Raw genomic sequence first — 16,426 nt, forward strand, 5'->3', positions numbered from 1 at the left:
TGGTAATCCACAAGGAAGGGAAACACAGAAATAGTTATGACTCCTATAGGCCGATGTTCCTCCTCAACGCAGAACCCAAAATCTTCGCCAAGATGTTAGCGATCAGATTGGTGAAAGTGATTGATAGTTTGGTACATTCTGGCCAATTGGGCTTTTATGCCGCACCGTAACACAGCCTTGAACCTTCGCAGGGTGCAAGGGGTCCTAGGCAGGGTGGCAACTATCCGAGAGCTGGTGGTCCTGGTCTCGCTTGATGCTACCATGACATTTTACATGGTAGAGTGGCCATACCTGTTTGCTGTATTGAGTAGAATGGGTTTTGGGCCCAGCTTCGTGAGTTTGGTACGACTGCTATATTCGGGACCTATGGCCCAGGTATTGGTAAACAACCGCATGTCACCAGTGTTCCAATTACAAAGGGGCACACGACAGGGATGCCCACTATCCCCACTGCTATTTGCTCTTGCGCTAGAGCCTCTCACTGCATGGATCCACAAGGACCCAGTAGTGCATGTCATGCACTGGTCCCTGGATTGGGAAGACAAGATATCCTTACATGAGGATGATATTCTGTTGTATGTAAACTCCCTGAGGGCGTTTTTTTCGATATCTTTGCAGTGTTTGGAAGGTATTCGGGCTTTATCATAAACCGACCAAAATCGGTTGTTTATGTCCTGTGGGAGGAGCCTCCCGCCCTCCCCGGGAACAACCCACTTCAGATAGCGGCTGAGAGCTTTCGATACTTGGGCATCTTTATCTCCCTGTGTCCTATGGCTCATTTTACGCGCAATCTCCTACCGCCCCTACAAAGATTGAAAAAGGACATAAAAAGCTGGGAATCTTTGCCCCTCTCGCTGTTAGGTAAGGCAGCCCTTATTAAAATGATGGCCCTGCCCTGCTTCCTCTATGCCCTTCAGAACTCGATGGACCCAGTCCCCGCCTCATATTTTAAAGAAATAGAGAGTCTACAGAGAGATCATCTGTGGGACGGGAAACCTCGTATTGCTCTGCCCAAGCTTACCCTGAACTGGTTTGATGAGGGCATTAGCCTCCCCGACCTCAAAAAATATTACTGGTCAGCTCATTTGGCGGCCATTAAGCAAGGGACCTATGGTAAGTTTGATGATCCAGCTTACGCCATAGATAGGTGGATCCTATCTGGAGGAGATTCTAGCAGGGCACTCTATTCGAATCCTGGTAAGTAACTCTTAACCGGGCCGACTGCTCATTCAGTTCATGTTTGGCACGTAGCAAATAAATATCTGGGGTGGGATGGACGACTTACCCTGGCTACCCCTCTTTGTAATTCCCAGAGACTGGGATACTTATGGCAAAATAAGGGCTTCGATAAATGAGATCTGATTGGGATCTCCCAGATCAAAAATCTTTGGGTTAAGGATGAAATTGTTCCCTTCTCTACCCTCCAGAAACAATATAGCCTGGCTGACACAGAACGTTATAGGTATTTCCAAGTCCGTCATGCCCTCCAAACACACACTACTGCGTGTCCTCCCATCTGCCTCCCCACAGGAAGATAGGATACTCAACGGCAGCCTGCCAGAAAAGACTATCTCACTGATATATAAAAAACGTATCAACAATATGGAAGATCCACTTCAGTCACTCAAAGTAAAATGGGAGAGGGATGGCCTGGAGCTTGATGAGGAAGACTGGCAGGTCGCAGTCACCTCCCTGAGGTAGGTGGCGATCCAGGCAAGGATGCTGTTCGTTCAGCTCAAAATTCTCCACAGAATATATGTAGATGGCCCAAGAATGGTGCGTATGGGCAGAGCAGCAAGTGGGGAGTGCAGGTGTGGGTGTCAATACACCACACACTTAGCGAGATACTAAGGACTGAACTGCGCTCAGAGGTGTGAAGATGCCTCTTGAACATCTGGGAGCTAACTGATCTCAAATCATGTGGCAAGCAATGGGTAATGTTAGCACTAATGATAGCAAAAAGGAATGTTGCTCAGAACTGGGGAGCTCATCAAGCACCTACGATGGGAAAGTGAAGGGAGGACTTAGACTGGTGCATGTTCCGTGAAAAGTCGGTCTATATGGCTAGAGGGTGCCTCAGGAAATTGAACAGGGTCTGGGGTTCGTGGAATTCATACAGGGGACACATATGCACTCCTCCATTACCACTAGAAGAGCACGAACACCTTACACTCCCCTAAGTGTTTTATCCACATTCCACTGTGTGATAGAAAATCTGTGTATTCGTTTGGATGCCTGCTATGTATGCTGTCTCCTAATTGTATAAAAGTCGCAATATATGTCGATGATGTTTAATAAAAAGAATTATTTAACCGCATCGCCGCAGCGGCTTTTCCCGCTGTGCGCGGCATTTTTAAAAATCCCGCGTAACGTGACAAAGCCAGCTCGTCATCCGCGCAGCGCAGGTAACGCCCATGACGAGCTGGCTTTGTCATTAGCGTCGAAGGGGTTAAAAAAAGCTGAATTGAAACTTGGATAACCGGATGGACTGGAACAAGACAGTCAGGGTTGGAGTAACACCTAATGTTATTGTTCAGGTTTTTAAGAAGCTTTTGATATACTGTACAGTTGGAGACATGTTACACAGGTTAAGCAGATCTTACATGGAGAATGAATCACTTAGAAGAGTGAAGAGACACCAGAGCTGGCTTAGAGAGAGAATGTTTACCAGAGGCTTATTTAATTTATATTGATTTAAAACATTTGAAGTATTTATTTAGGGAAATAACTTACTTACTTGGTTTTACTGACATTCAAGGCGTCAGTTTCCTGGTAAAATGGTGAGTCATACTCTAATGGCTCTGACTGAAAGAAGCCAATACTTTTTCCCTATGTGTTATGGAGTGTATGTATGTTGTGTGTAGTGGAATTATGTGAGTTGTATTGTATTAGTTGTAGTATTGTGTGGCGTGGAGTGGATTTGTGGAGTGGAATTATGTGGTATGATGTACTGTGGAATTATGTGGAAGAGCTCCTGGTTAGTCGGCCTACTTGCAGCATTAAGAATGCATTAAAAGAATACATGGCTATTGAATATAGTGTTGCTGGTGACATAGAATGATCTAAAAATCTTATTACAGAGAAATGGCCTTATTTAGAAATTGCATGGTGTGATATTTCCAGTACAGATGCAGTGCAATATGGGCATGCTTTCAAGCCAATTCAAAGTATAAGAATGATAACAACATTTTGGTATTAGTTATAAATGCTGCATCACAGCACAGTCAATCACATCTTGTAACTTCCTGGCTCAGCTTCACTGCACTGTAGATATAACAAAACATAACACAAAGACATTTTACTCCGTTGTTTGCACTTATGAAAAGTTTGGGGTAAAATGTGTTTTAACTACTCCCTAGAATGGCAACAGAAAGAATTGCGCTAAATCAATTTGCTCTGTTGTTTTCTTTTTTGATCCTGGTGAGAACCTTAAGGAAGCACTAAGCATGGAGCAAATTGAACTTAACTTTTCGTACTGATGCAAAACTTCACATAATATGAGTTTTCAAGTTATGCTGCTAAGGCCTTCATGCTACCCATCTTGGTCAATTAGTTGGGCATACTCTGTATTCCTCTATGTTAAAATAAGTATCCATATATGCTGTTTTTATTTGGACAGCCCTGAAAAAAAAAAAATCGGAAATGCAGTGCATCTGCCGAAGAGTTTGCTCACTGTTACGTTGGTTGTTAAATAGGTCATCTCTTTCTATATTGCGTGAGTAATCTAGAGCTAATAGATTTGTTATTAAATTGACCAGTAACAAAACTGCCCACAGCGCACATTACTTGTTGGATACTACCTAAAATAAATTCCTATCGTTAATATGTTAGTGCCAATGCCAACTCAACATGGATAAAGCCACAAGAACATCAGCATAGCATGGTAAACAAATGTTAGCCAGAGGGCCCGAATCACCTCATTACTTGTTTTGCTAACTGGATCTTTAGTGCACTTAAAACTGCAGTCAGGATAGTAAATTCAATGTCCTGGTTCCAGTTGTGGATTTTAAAATCACAAATTAGCCTGGCAACAGTGAAAAATCTACAGTATGGTGTAATTTACACAATTGTAAATGTATGGTTGGGGGTACTTGGCAAAATGTGGCGATCACCTGCAACCTTGCAGATTTGTAGGTAGCTATGAATATTTTAAAGAAGTCTTCCACCTTGGATGCACCCTTATAGTAGCTCTTGTTCTAAAAAGTAATTATCAAGGGTGTGGAAAGCCCCAAAGAACCGCTCCCCTAAATGCTACGGGGTTTTAAGGGAAAGGGTTTCTCCACAGGGAAAAATTAATTCCTTTTGAGAAAAGTTACATGGTCAAATGCATATATCAGCATGAGTTACTCGAGCTGATCAGTCAGTTTCAGTTTCAGTTTATAAACTTTATTCGATTGTTTAAAAAAAAACATCATAAAAGTATACAGTTAAAACATTACACATTCATGAATACATTCAGGAAGAAAATACAGCCCCGGGAAGGGGGGGTACAAATCAAATTATTCGGCAAGAAAAATTTGGCATAAAATGTAGGAATTACTGTACATAAAATTATGGGAAAACCATACTTAGTCTTACTGAGATTGATTTCAAAATAAAAGTAGCAGTAAAGAAACATAAATCTGGGCTCGCAAGTGAGAATAATAGCCTCATTGCATTCCCTGTAGTATACGTAGAATATTTCAAAAACATAGGTTTAAGATAGCAAATACGCTGGGCTTTATACAAAGGACAGAGTAGAAGAAAGTGCGGTGTGCTTTGCTTAGTTAAACCATCACACGGACAAGGGATAACCGAGTCACATTTCATTGTGGGGAAGGCAACCAGGTTATGTACTATGCCTAATCTCAATCTTGAAAGTACAAATTGATGGGACTGTCTATGGATAACATTAAGGTACATAGGTATACCAGGGCTGTCTTCTTTCAAAGAATAATGGAAAACATGAGTAGAATACTCTTTGGTTGCATTTTTCCGCTGATCGGATTTGACCCTCAAATATTCATTTTTGATTTCCTGTTTGGTCAAGGAGTTCAAACAAATAGGGTCATTACGCACATCCATATCAAACAGATCCTTAACAGTAGAAATCACATATTTTAACCAAGGGATATTTGAAACTTTTTCCAGAAGTAGACAGTCCTTAATAATGTCTTTGGTAAAGGCAGTTTCCATCTTGGTGAAAATGGATTTCCAGACCAACAGTGGCCTTAGTCCTGTTAGATCAGATAAGTAGTCCAGATCTAGTTCCATGTGTGTTAAAACAGTGGATGCCGAAGATGGAAGGCAGAGCAACCGTTTGAGAAACATGTTTTCCACAATTTGCAGGGCCCTTACATTGCAATGTCCCCACACCCCTGAACCATACAATGCTACTGATATACATCTGTGCTTGTAAATATTCAGCATATCTACAATACGGCGGCTTCCCACTTTAGAAGCAAAGCGAAAGACGCCTAGGGATGCTTTCCCCATTCTAGCTTTAACATTTGTCTGCTCTGGTGCCCAGGAACCTCTGTTATTAAAAGTAACGCCCAGATAGCAGAAATTGGCAACAGTCTCAATATGGTTTTCATTAAAACAAAAGGGTTTAAGAAGTTTTGACTTTTTGCCACAGACCAGAACAAAGGTTTTGGAGTTATTGATTTTTAATTTCTTCCTTTGAATAAAATCATAAAACCCATTCATCAATTTTTGAAGGCCTATAGGGGTCCTGGAAAGTAAAACAGTGTCATCGGCATAAAGTAATACCGGTATGGGGAGACCTCCTACTTGGGGAGCATCGGCTTGGATTTGCTTTAAATCTTGCTCAACTGAATTAATAAAGAGCGAGAAAAGCAACGGGCCAGAACACATCCCTGTCGGATGCCAGATCTTACCTTGATCTTACGTGTACACTCCCCCGCTGGGCCATAACGGATTTGGGCCGATAGGTTGGAGTAAAGTCTGGCTAAAAAATGTATGATGTCGGGGGGGCCCCCATGCCCAATAAGGTTGACCATAACAAGGCATGGTCAACCAAATCGAAGGCACTAGAAAGATCCGCAAAACACAGGTATAGTGATCCCGGTTTGGCCTTGGTATATTTACCAATTAAAAGGTTCAGATTAATACATTGTTCAATAGTACCAAGGCCCTTTCTAAAGCCATATTGGGATGGGGCGAGGATATGATTATCTGAGGCCCAGTCTTCCAATCGAGTTAACAAGACCCTACTCAGGATTTTTAATGAGGAATCCAGAAGGGAGATAGGGCGGTAGTTCTTAGCCTCTCCTCTATCCCCCTTCTTGTAGATTGGAATTATAATGGATTCACCCCAGCTTGAGGGAGTCCTGTTATCCACAGCGGCATTAAATGCTATGGTTAATAATGGACTCCAAAGGGCCAGATCATGTTTATAAAGATCAATTGGCACCCCATCTGGGCCAGGTGCCTTTCCCCCTTTACTATTCTTTATAGCCATATCCACCTCATTGATCGTGATTCTCGGGGTTTCAACTGGGGTGATAAGATTGTTACAGGAATTTTCATTAGGCTCTCCAGTTGGATCAAAGATCCCTGTGAAGTGTAACACCCAGCTGTCTTCGCTTACTTGGGCAGTAAGGACTGGAAATTCTTCCTTTTGAAGGAATGGGCTGTTGATAGTGGTCCAGAACAGCTTGCTGTCCCGGAGGGCTGCAGCTTTATTCAGATCTTCCCAGGCCAGTTCTCTTAGTTCTTGTTTCCTGAGTTTCAATTCGTTTTTATAATTAGCCCTCAAGAGTATAACTGCTTCCCTATCTCTGGGATTAATGGAGAGAGCAAGCTTGAGGGCTTTTAACGCCCTAGTGCACGCCTGATTAAACCAACCCACTGTTTCCCGTTTAATTAGGGCCTTCTTGGTGGTGAGGGTTTGCTTGATTATGGTGCCCAATTTCTCAAAGTTATTTACGGAATATTCAGGTGGGACATCGGTTTCAAGACAGCAAAGTATCACATTTAGGCCAGCTTTCACAACACTACGGTGTAATTTCTCTGATTTTTACCCGCACCACTTAATGCGTATCCCATTTGGCCTGCATGGGATAATGTCATCAACAACCCTACCAGGAAATACCTTCCTAGTAATCTCACAGAAGATGGACATAGTTAGTGCATTGTGATCACTCAGTCCAAGGTCCAGGATATGCGGGACCGTACAATGCGGAACTATCCGGGTGGAGATGAGCAAAAAATCAATAATAGAAACAGTATTTCTCCCCGTAAAAGTAGGGGCCAAATTACCCTCGTTGTCAGGGGCATGTTGGTGGATGGACACATCATACTTTAACATCAGGTTGTTAAGGGAAGTACCATAGGGGGAGTGTAAAAAATGTAATAAATACTCCCCATTATCCCCATCATATCCACATGCAGTTGTAAAAGAGAGAGGGCAAGTCTTGATGTTAAAGTCTCCCCCCAAAATAATATCATAAGATATGGCAGATTTACAGAGAATTGAATCTATAACAGTTTCAAGTTCATCCACAACAGTGGTACTGGAAGGGTCAAAGGTGTTATTATAGTGGTTAATCAATAAAATGTTTCTATCCCTGCTAACCATTATTTCCAGTATCTGCGAGTGGGACCCCACTAAATAGCTTTCTCTAACATGGATAGGGAGGTGTACAGATAGTAGAATCAATAATCCACCTTTAGCCCTCCCAATAACAGACTCAACAGCATTACTATTGTAGGAAACAAAACCATCATAGTGGATATCTTCCACTGACCACGTTTCTTGCAGGCACAAAATGTCAAAGTCCCTGATATGCTCCCTCCAACCCAGGGCTGAAACTTTTTGCCGCCACCCTGCGATATTCCAACTCGCCATTAGATATCCTTTTGGCCTAGGGGCCTGTACCGTATCATTGGAGATAGCTGTAATGGAAAAGGTTATATTGCCCCCATCGGTGGGAGCCCGTACCAAATCAGTGGGGATAACTGTGATGGAAGAAGTTGCAGGGTCCACATCGGTGGGGGTTTGTACCATATCATTGGTGGTAGCTACGGTGGGAGTTTGTACCATATCAATGGGGGTATCTACGGTGGAAGGAGTTACATGACCCACATCGGAAAGAACCATCACATGGTGTACAGGAAGGCCTACCTTCAGGACAATAGGTGGAATAGATGTCGGGTTGGAAGCGCTTTCCATGCATTGGGTCGTTGGTTTAACAGTAGATGGAACTTCAATGTTTACTGGGGCAGGAGTCGGCTGTGGGGGAGAGGAACCAGGGTGTAGTCAGTCAACTCCCTCCAGGCCTTCTAGGCAACCATAGCGGTTATAATCCATAAAGGCGTGGAATTGGGGCGCGTATTGGGGTTGTCTAGGTGGTCTGGTATCGTAAGGTCGCTGCCTGCCCCTACGTTCCACAACAGTCCAGTCCCCTCTTCTCGATTGGTGGTGATTGTTGGTTGGTGGGAAGAAGTGGGAAACTGGAAGGGTCTGGATGGTGGAGTCGAAGGATCTGTTGAAGCCTGCACATATATGGGATACCGTACGGGGATCTCTAAAGCTAACGGTTATGCAGTCTCCATCGATATTTTTTGGAGTCCTACCTATCCAGGGAACCCTCCTGACCATGATGATTTCATTATGTAAATGGGTCGGGAGGGGTCTATTCCAATTAAGCCATTTGATTATCTTGCTTTTTAAGGAACTGAAAGTTTCTGTCTCCCCTTTTTCTAATGGAGGTACTCCAGCTAGGATGACTGTGAACCGGTTAGCCTCTGGTGGAAGATCAGGCCGTCTAGGTCTAGGAGTATTGTATACCTTGGCCGGGGATCCCTGATTTGCCCCATCCATGTAAATGTAAATGTATTGGCATTTATATAGCGCACTACTTACCCGTAGGGTCCCAAGGCGCTTCGACCGCTGCGAAACCCTTCCTGGCTTCCCTGAGAGATGGTCCCGTAATGGGTATCTCCAGGGTGAGACCAGGCATCCCCGGCGGTCTGGTGGGGCCGTTAGTGAAGATGAGGCAAGCTAATGCCCAGAGTTGCCGAGTGTGATCGCTGATCAGAGTGGGCACCGAGGCGAGAGAATTATCGAGTCCGCTGACCCTGGTCCAGAAACCTGCCGCGCCGGGAATCGAACCCTGGTCCCGGGCCGTCCTCTGCTCTCGGGTCTGCCGCCTCTAACCAGTGAGCCACATGCTCAGCCATAGTATTGCTAGGCAGGGAGAGGGTCGGTATACTATTATTGGATGGGGGAATGGTAGGTTGGTTCGGATTTGAAGGTAGAGGGACCAGAGTTGGTGGGACAGTGGGCGGGGTAGTTTCGCTTTGGGAATTACTAAAAGTGGCTAGAATAGAGGCAGTGGTTTTCTCTATGTTGGATATTCTAGAATTTAACCTATCCAGTTTTGCCTCTAGTGGTGAAATAATTGATTTGAGTAAAGCCACAGCCCACTCCATAGATACCTCACTACCCGGGGGGGTAACATCATGGGGGTTGGTAATCAGTGGTAGCTCGCCCCGCACTTTAGCTGATTTTACAGGCCTTCCCATTTTAGGTTCTTTTTTATTATACACTCTTTTCCGTTTCTTAATTGCGCCTTCTCTCTCCCCTTGACTCTTAGTTTGGATAATGCTCTCTTCAGGATGGGACAAAAGAGAAACATTACCGCTTTCAGGGACATAGTTAATGTCTGCGACAGTCTCAATTGTGGTAGCCAAAGTGCCAGGGTCTTCTCTTGGCGGGGGTGTTACCTCCAAGATAGCATATTGATCACTATTTCTGCTGGGTGTTTTGGCATTGGCAAGAGGCCCTATGGAAGATCGTTTAAGGGAAATAAGTTCAGTTGATAAACGTTTTTCCAGGATGACAATCTCCTTGTCTATGATATTATTAGCCCTTATGAGAAATTTCTCCATACCTCCTGCGGTTGAGAGACTTCCAGTTAGAGATGATTTAATCCTGGTTTCTCTTCCAGTCATGGCCCCCGATAGAAAGGGACCTACCCAGGTTAGAGGGATAGTCCGGTCCGGTCACTCCTGGTCACGAACGGGCACAAACGGGCCCGCTTTTGGCCCGGTCTTCGCCCGCTTCTCCGTCTGCGCGCGTCCCGCGTTCGCGTTCAGGGCGGGATTAAAATAGAGGAGGAGAAGAGGGGGCGGGAAGAGGAACCAGGTGCGCGCGGTGGACGGCGCAAGCACTGCTGGACCTCGCAGTCCCGCTCCCCTCTGCAGGCGCCGTCTGTGACACTCCCCCAGGCGAGGTGACCGAGCCGAAACGCTCCCAGGTCACAAAGATGATCTGTTAGGGGTCTCCGCTGTTGATACTGCCCCCAGTGTGTCCACAAGCACAATCCAAGAATTGCACGCTTCACGAGCGGCTCCCGCGCCAGCGGGGGCCGCGAGGAGTTTTGTAGCGTCCAGGAAGGTCAGAGGGGGGAGGGGGCGGGAAGAGGAACCAGGTGCGCGCGGTGGACGGCGCAAGCACTGCTGGACCTCGCAGTCCGGCTCCCCTCTGCAGGCGCCATCTGTGACACTCCCCCAGGCGAGGTGACCGAGCCGAAACGCTCCCAGGTCACAAAGATGATCTGTTAGGGGTCTCCGCTGTTGATACTGCCCCCAGTGTGTCTACAAGCACAATCCAAGAATTGCACGCTTCACGAGCGGCACCCGTGCCAGCGGGGGCCGTGAGGAGTTTTGTAGCGTCCAGGAAGGTCAGAGGGGGGAGGGGGCGGGAAGAGGAACCAGGTGCGCGCGGTGGACGGCGCAAGCACTGCTGGACCTCGCAGTCCCGCTTCCCTCTGCAGGCGCCGTCTGTGACACTCCCCCAGGCGAGGTGACCGAGCCGAAACGCTCCCAGGTCACAAAGATGATCTGATAGGGGTCTCCGCTGTTGATACTGCCCCCAGTGTGTCCACAAGCACAATCCAAGAATTGCACGCTTCACAAGCGGCACCCGCGCCAGCGGGGGCCGCGAGGAGTTTTGTAGCGTCCAGGAAGGTCAGAGGGGGGAGGGGGCGGGAAGAGGAACCAGGTGCGCGCGGTGGACGGCGCAAGCACTGCTGGACCTCGCAGTCCCGCTCCCCTCTGCAGGCGCCGTCTGTGACACTCCCCCAGGCGAGGTGACCGAGCCGAAACGCTCCCAGGTCACAAAGATGATCTGATAGGGGTCTCCGCTGTTGATACTGCCCCCAGTGTGTTAGCATAAAGTTTGGGACCCCCTCTATAATTACTTATATGACCAGGGAAAAGAGGGGACTACACGTATATACAAAAATAACAAGATTCCCCCATGGTCTACTCTTAGTCTTTCTTTGGCATTGCTCTCAAAATTTTTTTTGCAGTCAACTTTTAGTTTGGTACAGGAAACGACAATGTTTTTACTTTCATTAAATATCTTTTATTTCTTTTTTGAGTGATTTTATCAAAATTATTTAAAACAACTTTTTTCTTATTTTAAGTCCTTTTTTTTATATAGTGAACATCAATTAATTAGCATTGGTTTAAATCCAAGTGGTTTTAAAAGTGCAAGAATGAATGACATGATTTGTACAAAATATCGTAATAACTTTACAAATTAAGTGAAAACAACAACAATTACCCTATTGCACACACTACATACACACCACACATACCATACCACAATCTTACTCGCTCTAAAACAGTTTCCAAGTTTGAGGTAACACAGATCGTATATGTTAGTATCACGCCAGGTCTACGCGCGTTTCGGTGGATTCGGACCACCTTCCTCAGGACCAGCTTAGAAATAGTTTTAGTCTTCCCTCATCACGAGTGTGCAGGGTATCTGAAATTAAAAGACACACTGTAGTTTACCTGTAACCAAACCTTAATGCAAGGATATATCTCTTATTACATATTTTAACAATCTTTGTAAAAGTCGCAGTGACATTAACCTAGAAACATCTAGTTGCGCAGACGAAAGATGGCACCACTCAAGAGAAAGGTCCAGTTATTCTGGGGGTAGGGCCTTTTAATTTTACAAGAATGAGGACATTTTCTAATTTTTGTACCATATCCAGATTTTCTATAGGTGTCTTGCCCTATACACTGGGAGTTTCATGCCCCCAGTGTGTCCACAAGCACAATCCAAGAATTGCACGCTTCACGAGCTGATCAGTCGGCATGAGTGCATTTTGCTTGATAGGAGTACTCCTTTTAAATGTGCAGGAGTTGTAACTAAGGGTGGGCGTAGTAGGCATAGTGGGGCTACGCGTAGCTACGTGAAGTGGGCGAGAAACTATGCCCACCTACGCACTTCGCGTAGCCCCACTACGCGCCACCCGCCTCCCTCCCTCCCGCCCTCCCTAAAAACTTAAATTACCTTTGAAAAATGAATAAAAACCACTTACCTTGTACGCTGCGTCCCCCGGGGCTCCCTCTCGTAATCGCGCCGGCGTCTTGGATACTAATGCGCATTTCTTGCGAGAAATGCGCATGTGCGGGCGGCCGCGCATGCGCATTGGTATCCGAGACGGCGGCGCTATTACAAGAGGGAGCCCCGGGGACGCAGCGGACAAGGTAAGTGGTTTTAATTCATTTTTAAAAGATAATTTAAGTATTTAGGGAGGGCGGAAGGGAGGCGGTTGACGGGCAACTTCGCTACGCCCACAGAGTGGGCGTAGTGTTGCCTGCTACGCCTACTTCGCAAAGGCAAGTACTTAGCCCAGGGTTAGTTGTAACTATGCAGTCCTTTGATTCTTTATAGCTGATTCACAAAGCCTTTTCTGTAACAGGAGTGCACATACCTTACACCTTTCCAACCAAATGCACGCCTTCTTAGGTATAAAAGATTTGAGATCGCAAACCTTTTTTTTTTTCATGAATACTCTGGGGTCTGACTTACAAGGCCTTCTGATCACCTAAAATAGTTCACAAGAGCCAGTGGAAAATTTTACAATTGGTGGGCTTTCATTAAAGGAAACCTGATAGATGTAAATTCAGTTACTCCTGCCTAATAGTTCCCCGCATTCTCACATTCTTATATAGGGAGCAAATACCAGACAAGGTGTGGAGAGTGAGCATTTCAAGGCCTGTTCGGATAGGTAAGTTAGTGAATGCTCACAAAGGTTTTTTCACAACCCTATCCTGCCCTGGAAATAGTTGAAGACTTATTCCTAATAAGGGCTGGAGAAAATCTGTTTCCATGATGGAGGAGGAGAAGAAAACAACCCCAAACATTTTGGAGTCGAAGGAGCTTTTCAATGTGACAGGGGAAGGTGGGAAAAGAAGGAAAACAATAAAATATGCCAGTGCACAGAGGCTCTACCTTTCAGTAATGTGAGCTGAATCTAATGCGCACAAGTCTGCAATGGTGAAAAGTTCACCTGTGAAAAGCGCTAGGCTGTTTCTGTACATTAAGAAATATTTGTGATTGCAAAATGTTGTAAATCTGTACCCATGCTGAGACGTTACTCTTTGGGTGCACTGTTACAACGTTTTCATGCTTCAGGCTCTTTTTCTTCTGCATATTTGCGAGCAAGAGACACCAAAACATGGAGTAAGAAACAACTTCTCATAGAAACTCAGCTGTAAATCAGGGCTGAAACATAGGTTTAATGTACATCGAAAGCAGGAGCAAGATACTTTTACGTTCAGAATTTTATTAAATCATACTGGTTGTGAAGCGAGAAATCCACAGCATTATGCTCCAAATGTAGGAGTAAATATATGAGAGTAAAACTATAATTATTGTTGCAGCATTGTAAATCAGGCATCTATATTCTAAACCATTTTATCGTAGGAGAGTGTCACAAAACCCCATTCACAACAACTTAGAAATGCGCTCAGGTTTCATGACCTTCAGATAATGTAAACAAATCTGTTGCCATTATACAACTTTTAGTAATCAAAACAACTAAGGTGGAATATAAATGTCACATTGAGGCGATACCTACCATCTTGTTCACTTACCAAATGGCAGTGGTCACCTGATAACGTTTTATTATGGCGGTGTAAAAGGAAAGAACATTGTTCTATTTGTACAGAGGCGAGGAGTTATTTGAAAGCTTTGAAAGAAAACAAAGCTCAAATATTCTGTACAATTTCTGTCTGAAACTACTTTGGCTTAGTGGAGCAGGTTTGGCCTAGCCAGAGTCCCCAATGCACTCCCTGGGCATGTTTTACCTTCTCAATCAAAACACCTAAGCAATTGGACCATTTACCCACTCTTGCATACTCAATTTAAAGACTTGTATTGCTGGGGAAGAATTGTGTGCGATGCTTTATAAAAAAGGCAATGCTATTGGGTCTTTTCGAAAAAAAATCAGAATTCATTAAAACTTGTTTACAGTCATTAGAAAAGAGGTCCCTAAAGTATGATCCCAGTTTTAAAGTATGTGCTGAGTTCTTCAGAAAAGAACAGAATTTTCAAAGTACCCTTATCAGTACTCTATAAGCATAGGATATCAAATCCCTGAGCTCAATATACCACAATGGGGAGATTTTAGACATGAAGGTGAAAGGGGGGTTTGGTAAATACCTGATTGCATTCCTGGAGCTGCAAACTCTAGGAAAGGGACCCGGATAAAGATGGCATCTCGTTTCGTTTTCTCTGTGTCAGCTTCATTAAGAATCAAATCTGTTATTTCGCTGACCCACGTGGTCCCTGCAAAGAAACCAAAACATAAAAACATAAGGGCCCTTATTTATGAGGCCTTGCGTCACTTTTGCGCCGCCGGTGCGTCACTTTTTGTGACGCACCAGCGGCTTACAAAATGCACCTTGTTGCGCCATATTTAAAAAGTGACGCATCTAGGTAGATGCGTCACTTTTTAAACCCCTGCGCCACATTATACCTGCGTCAGGTATAATGTATGCAGAGGGGGCATTCCCCCGCAAAAAGCCTCGTAATAGTGATGCAGTGAAATCTATGAGATTTCACTGCGTCACTTTTAGGATGCTGTTGCGTCAAAATCTTGCTCCTGCCTCACAGCAGGCGAAAGACTGACGCAAGCCCTTTCACATGGGGCTTTCCCCATGTGAAAGGACGCATTGCTGGAGTTGCGTCACTTTTGTGACACACTGCAGCAATGTGTCACTTTTGCGCTTACAGATGCGTCAGAAATACTGACGTATCTGTAAGTCCTTGCGACATGATGCGTCATACATTAAATATGACGCATCATTGGTGTCGCAAGGAGTGCGCAGTTAAAAGTGACGCATCGCTGTTTTCACGCAGCGATGCGTCACTTTTCATAAATGAGGCCCAAGATCTACAAAGATATACACAGTAAAATATTTCCGTAGGCATGCTGACTCCCAAGGTGTTCGTGCTGAGGCTCACAGCTGGGTCAAAGCAGACCCGTTAATATTTTGAAAAAGTTGGGTTGCACACTCACAGTTCAAAAACGAACCATTCTGAAATAGGTTCTAAGGCATAATTTTTTTTAAACAGCAAGTATTAACGCATTTCGAACTGTCGTGGGTCTTCATCACAAGAAAGTTGATTCGAAACAATACAATTAAATATGTGTCTGTGAGATAAGAAGCAGACTATGTGAAATGCTCAACATGTGATGGAAAACTCTAGTTCCAATCTCAAAAAAATCCAAACTTTTAGACATTTCCAATTGATGCAAATATTCTGTCTATCAACATTGTCGAATTGTCAATAGAAAAAGATGAACAATACACTTTGCAATCGATCATGTAGGGGGAATCTGTTACCCGTGAAGTAAATTGCAAGATGATTTTTGAAATTCTTCAATCAACCCGATTTATAATTGCAGATAATGCAGAATATGGGACGATTGTGTAATAATTATATTTTCGAAAGAGAAAGTCTTAATCTATTTACGTATGCGACAACAGTCAACATTATAGTTAATCTAACAAGCGTTGTCTGGATTGAGCAAGATCTTAGCATGTTGATAGTGTTTAATACAATGTTCGATAATAATTAAGAAGTGTGTTGCTCGGGTATGGTTCACTGTAACACATAAAGTGAAGCCCAAGAATTCAGATTTATTCAATCAGTATAGAGCAGTTGTAAATATTAAAGATAAAAAGACTGGCAAAACGTAATACTACTTTTTTAACCCAAATGGATAGTTCCTCTATGAGTCAGCTGTATTCACAGTCCAGAGTTTATACAAACTATTCAGACTGATAAAGCGCAAATTTGCTCTTTCACTTGTAGGACTGCATTATAATCATAGGTAGTTCACACCCACATATGCTCCTTTATCGTATTAACTTAGGACATTCGAATGTGAAACTTATTAACGTGGACTGTGACGGTTTAGGGATATTTTCAATGTAAAGATTAAGAAAATTACTGTTATGTAACATGATAATGTAGAAATGCCTAGTAGAAGTGTTCACTTTATGTGTAATTTCATGAGGCCTTTATGCCATTTCTTATGTTGACCAATTTCTGTAGGCCTGAAATGTATTTTTCTCTTGAAGCTCTCCCATTAGATTAATGGTG

At 44.0% G+C, this 16,426-nt stretch overlaps 1 protein-coding gene across 4 annotated transcripts in view; it reads right to left on the reverse strand.

The window, feature by feature from the left end:
* The window catches only part of LOC147705720 (sulfotransferase 1 family member D1-like), an 876,537-nt gene that overhangs the window by 669,183 nt on the left and 190,928 nt on the right, over nucleotides 1-16,426 (reverse strand). For all 4 annotated transcript variants that reach the window (XM_086932153.1, XM_086932154.1, XM_086932156.1 and 1 more), the window contains exon 3: nucleotides 14,477-14,602. In XM_086932153.1, coding sequence (XP_086788279.1) covers nucleotides 14,477-14,602 — 126 coding nt within the window. The remainder of the gene's footprint in view (nucleotides 1-14,476; nucleotides 14,603-16,426) is intronic.

This window comes from Lissotriton vulgaris, chromosome 7 (genome assembly GCF_964263255.1).
Source record: "Lissotriton vulgaris chromosome 7, aLisVul1.2, whole genome shotgun sequence".
Lineage (NCBI taxonomy): Eukaryota > Metazoa > Chordata > Amphibia > Caudata > Salamandridae > Lissotriton > Lissotriton vulgaris.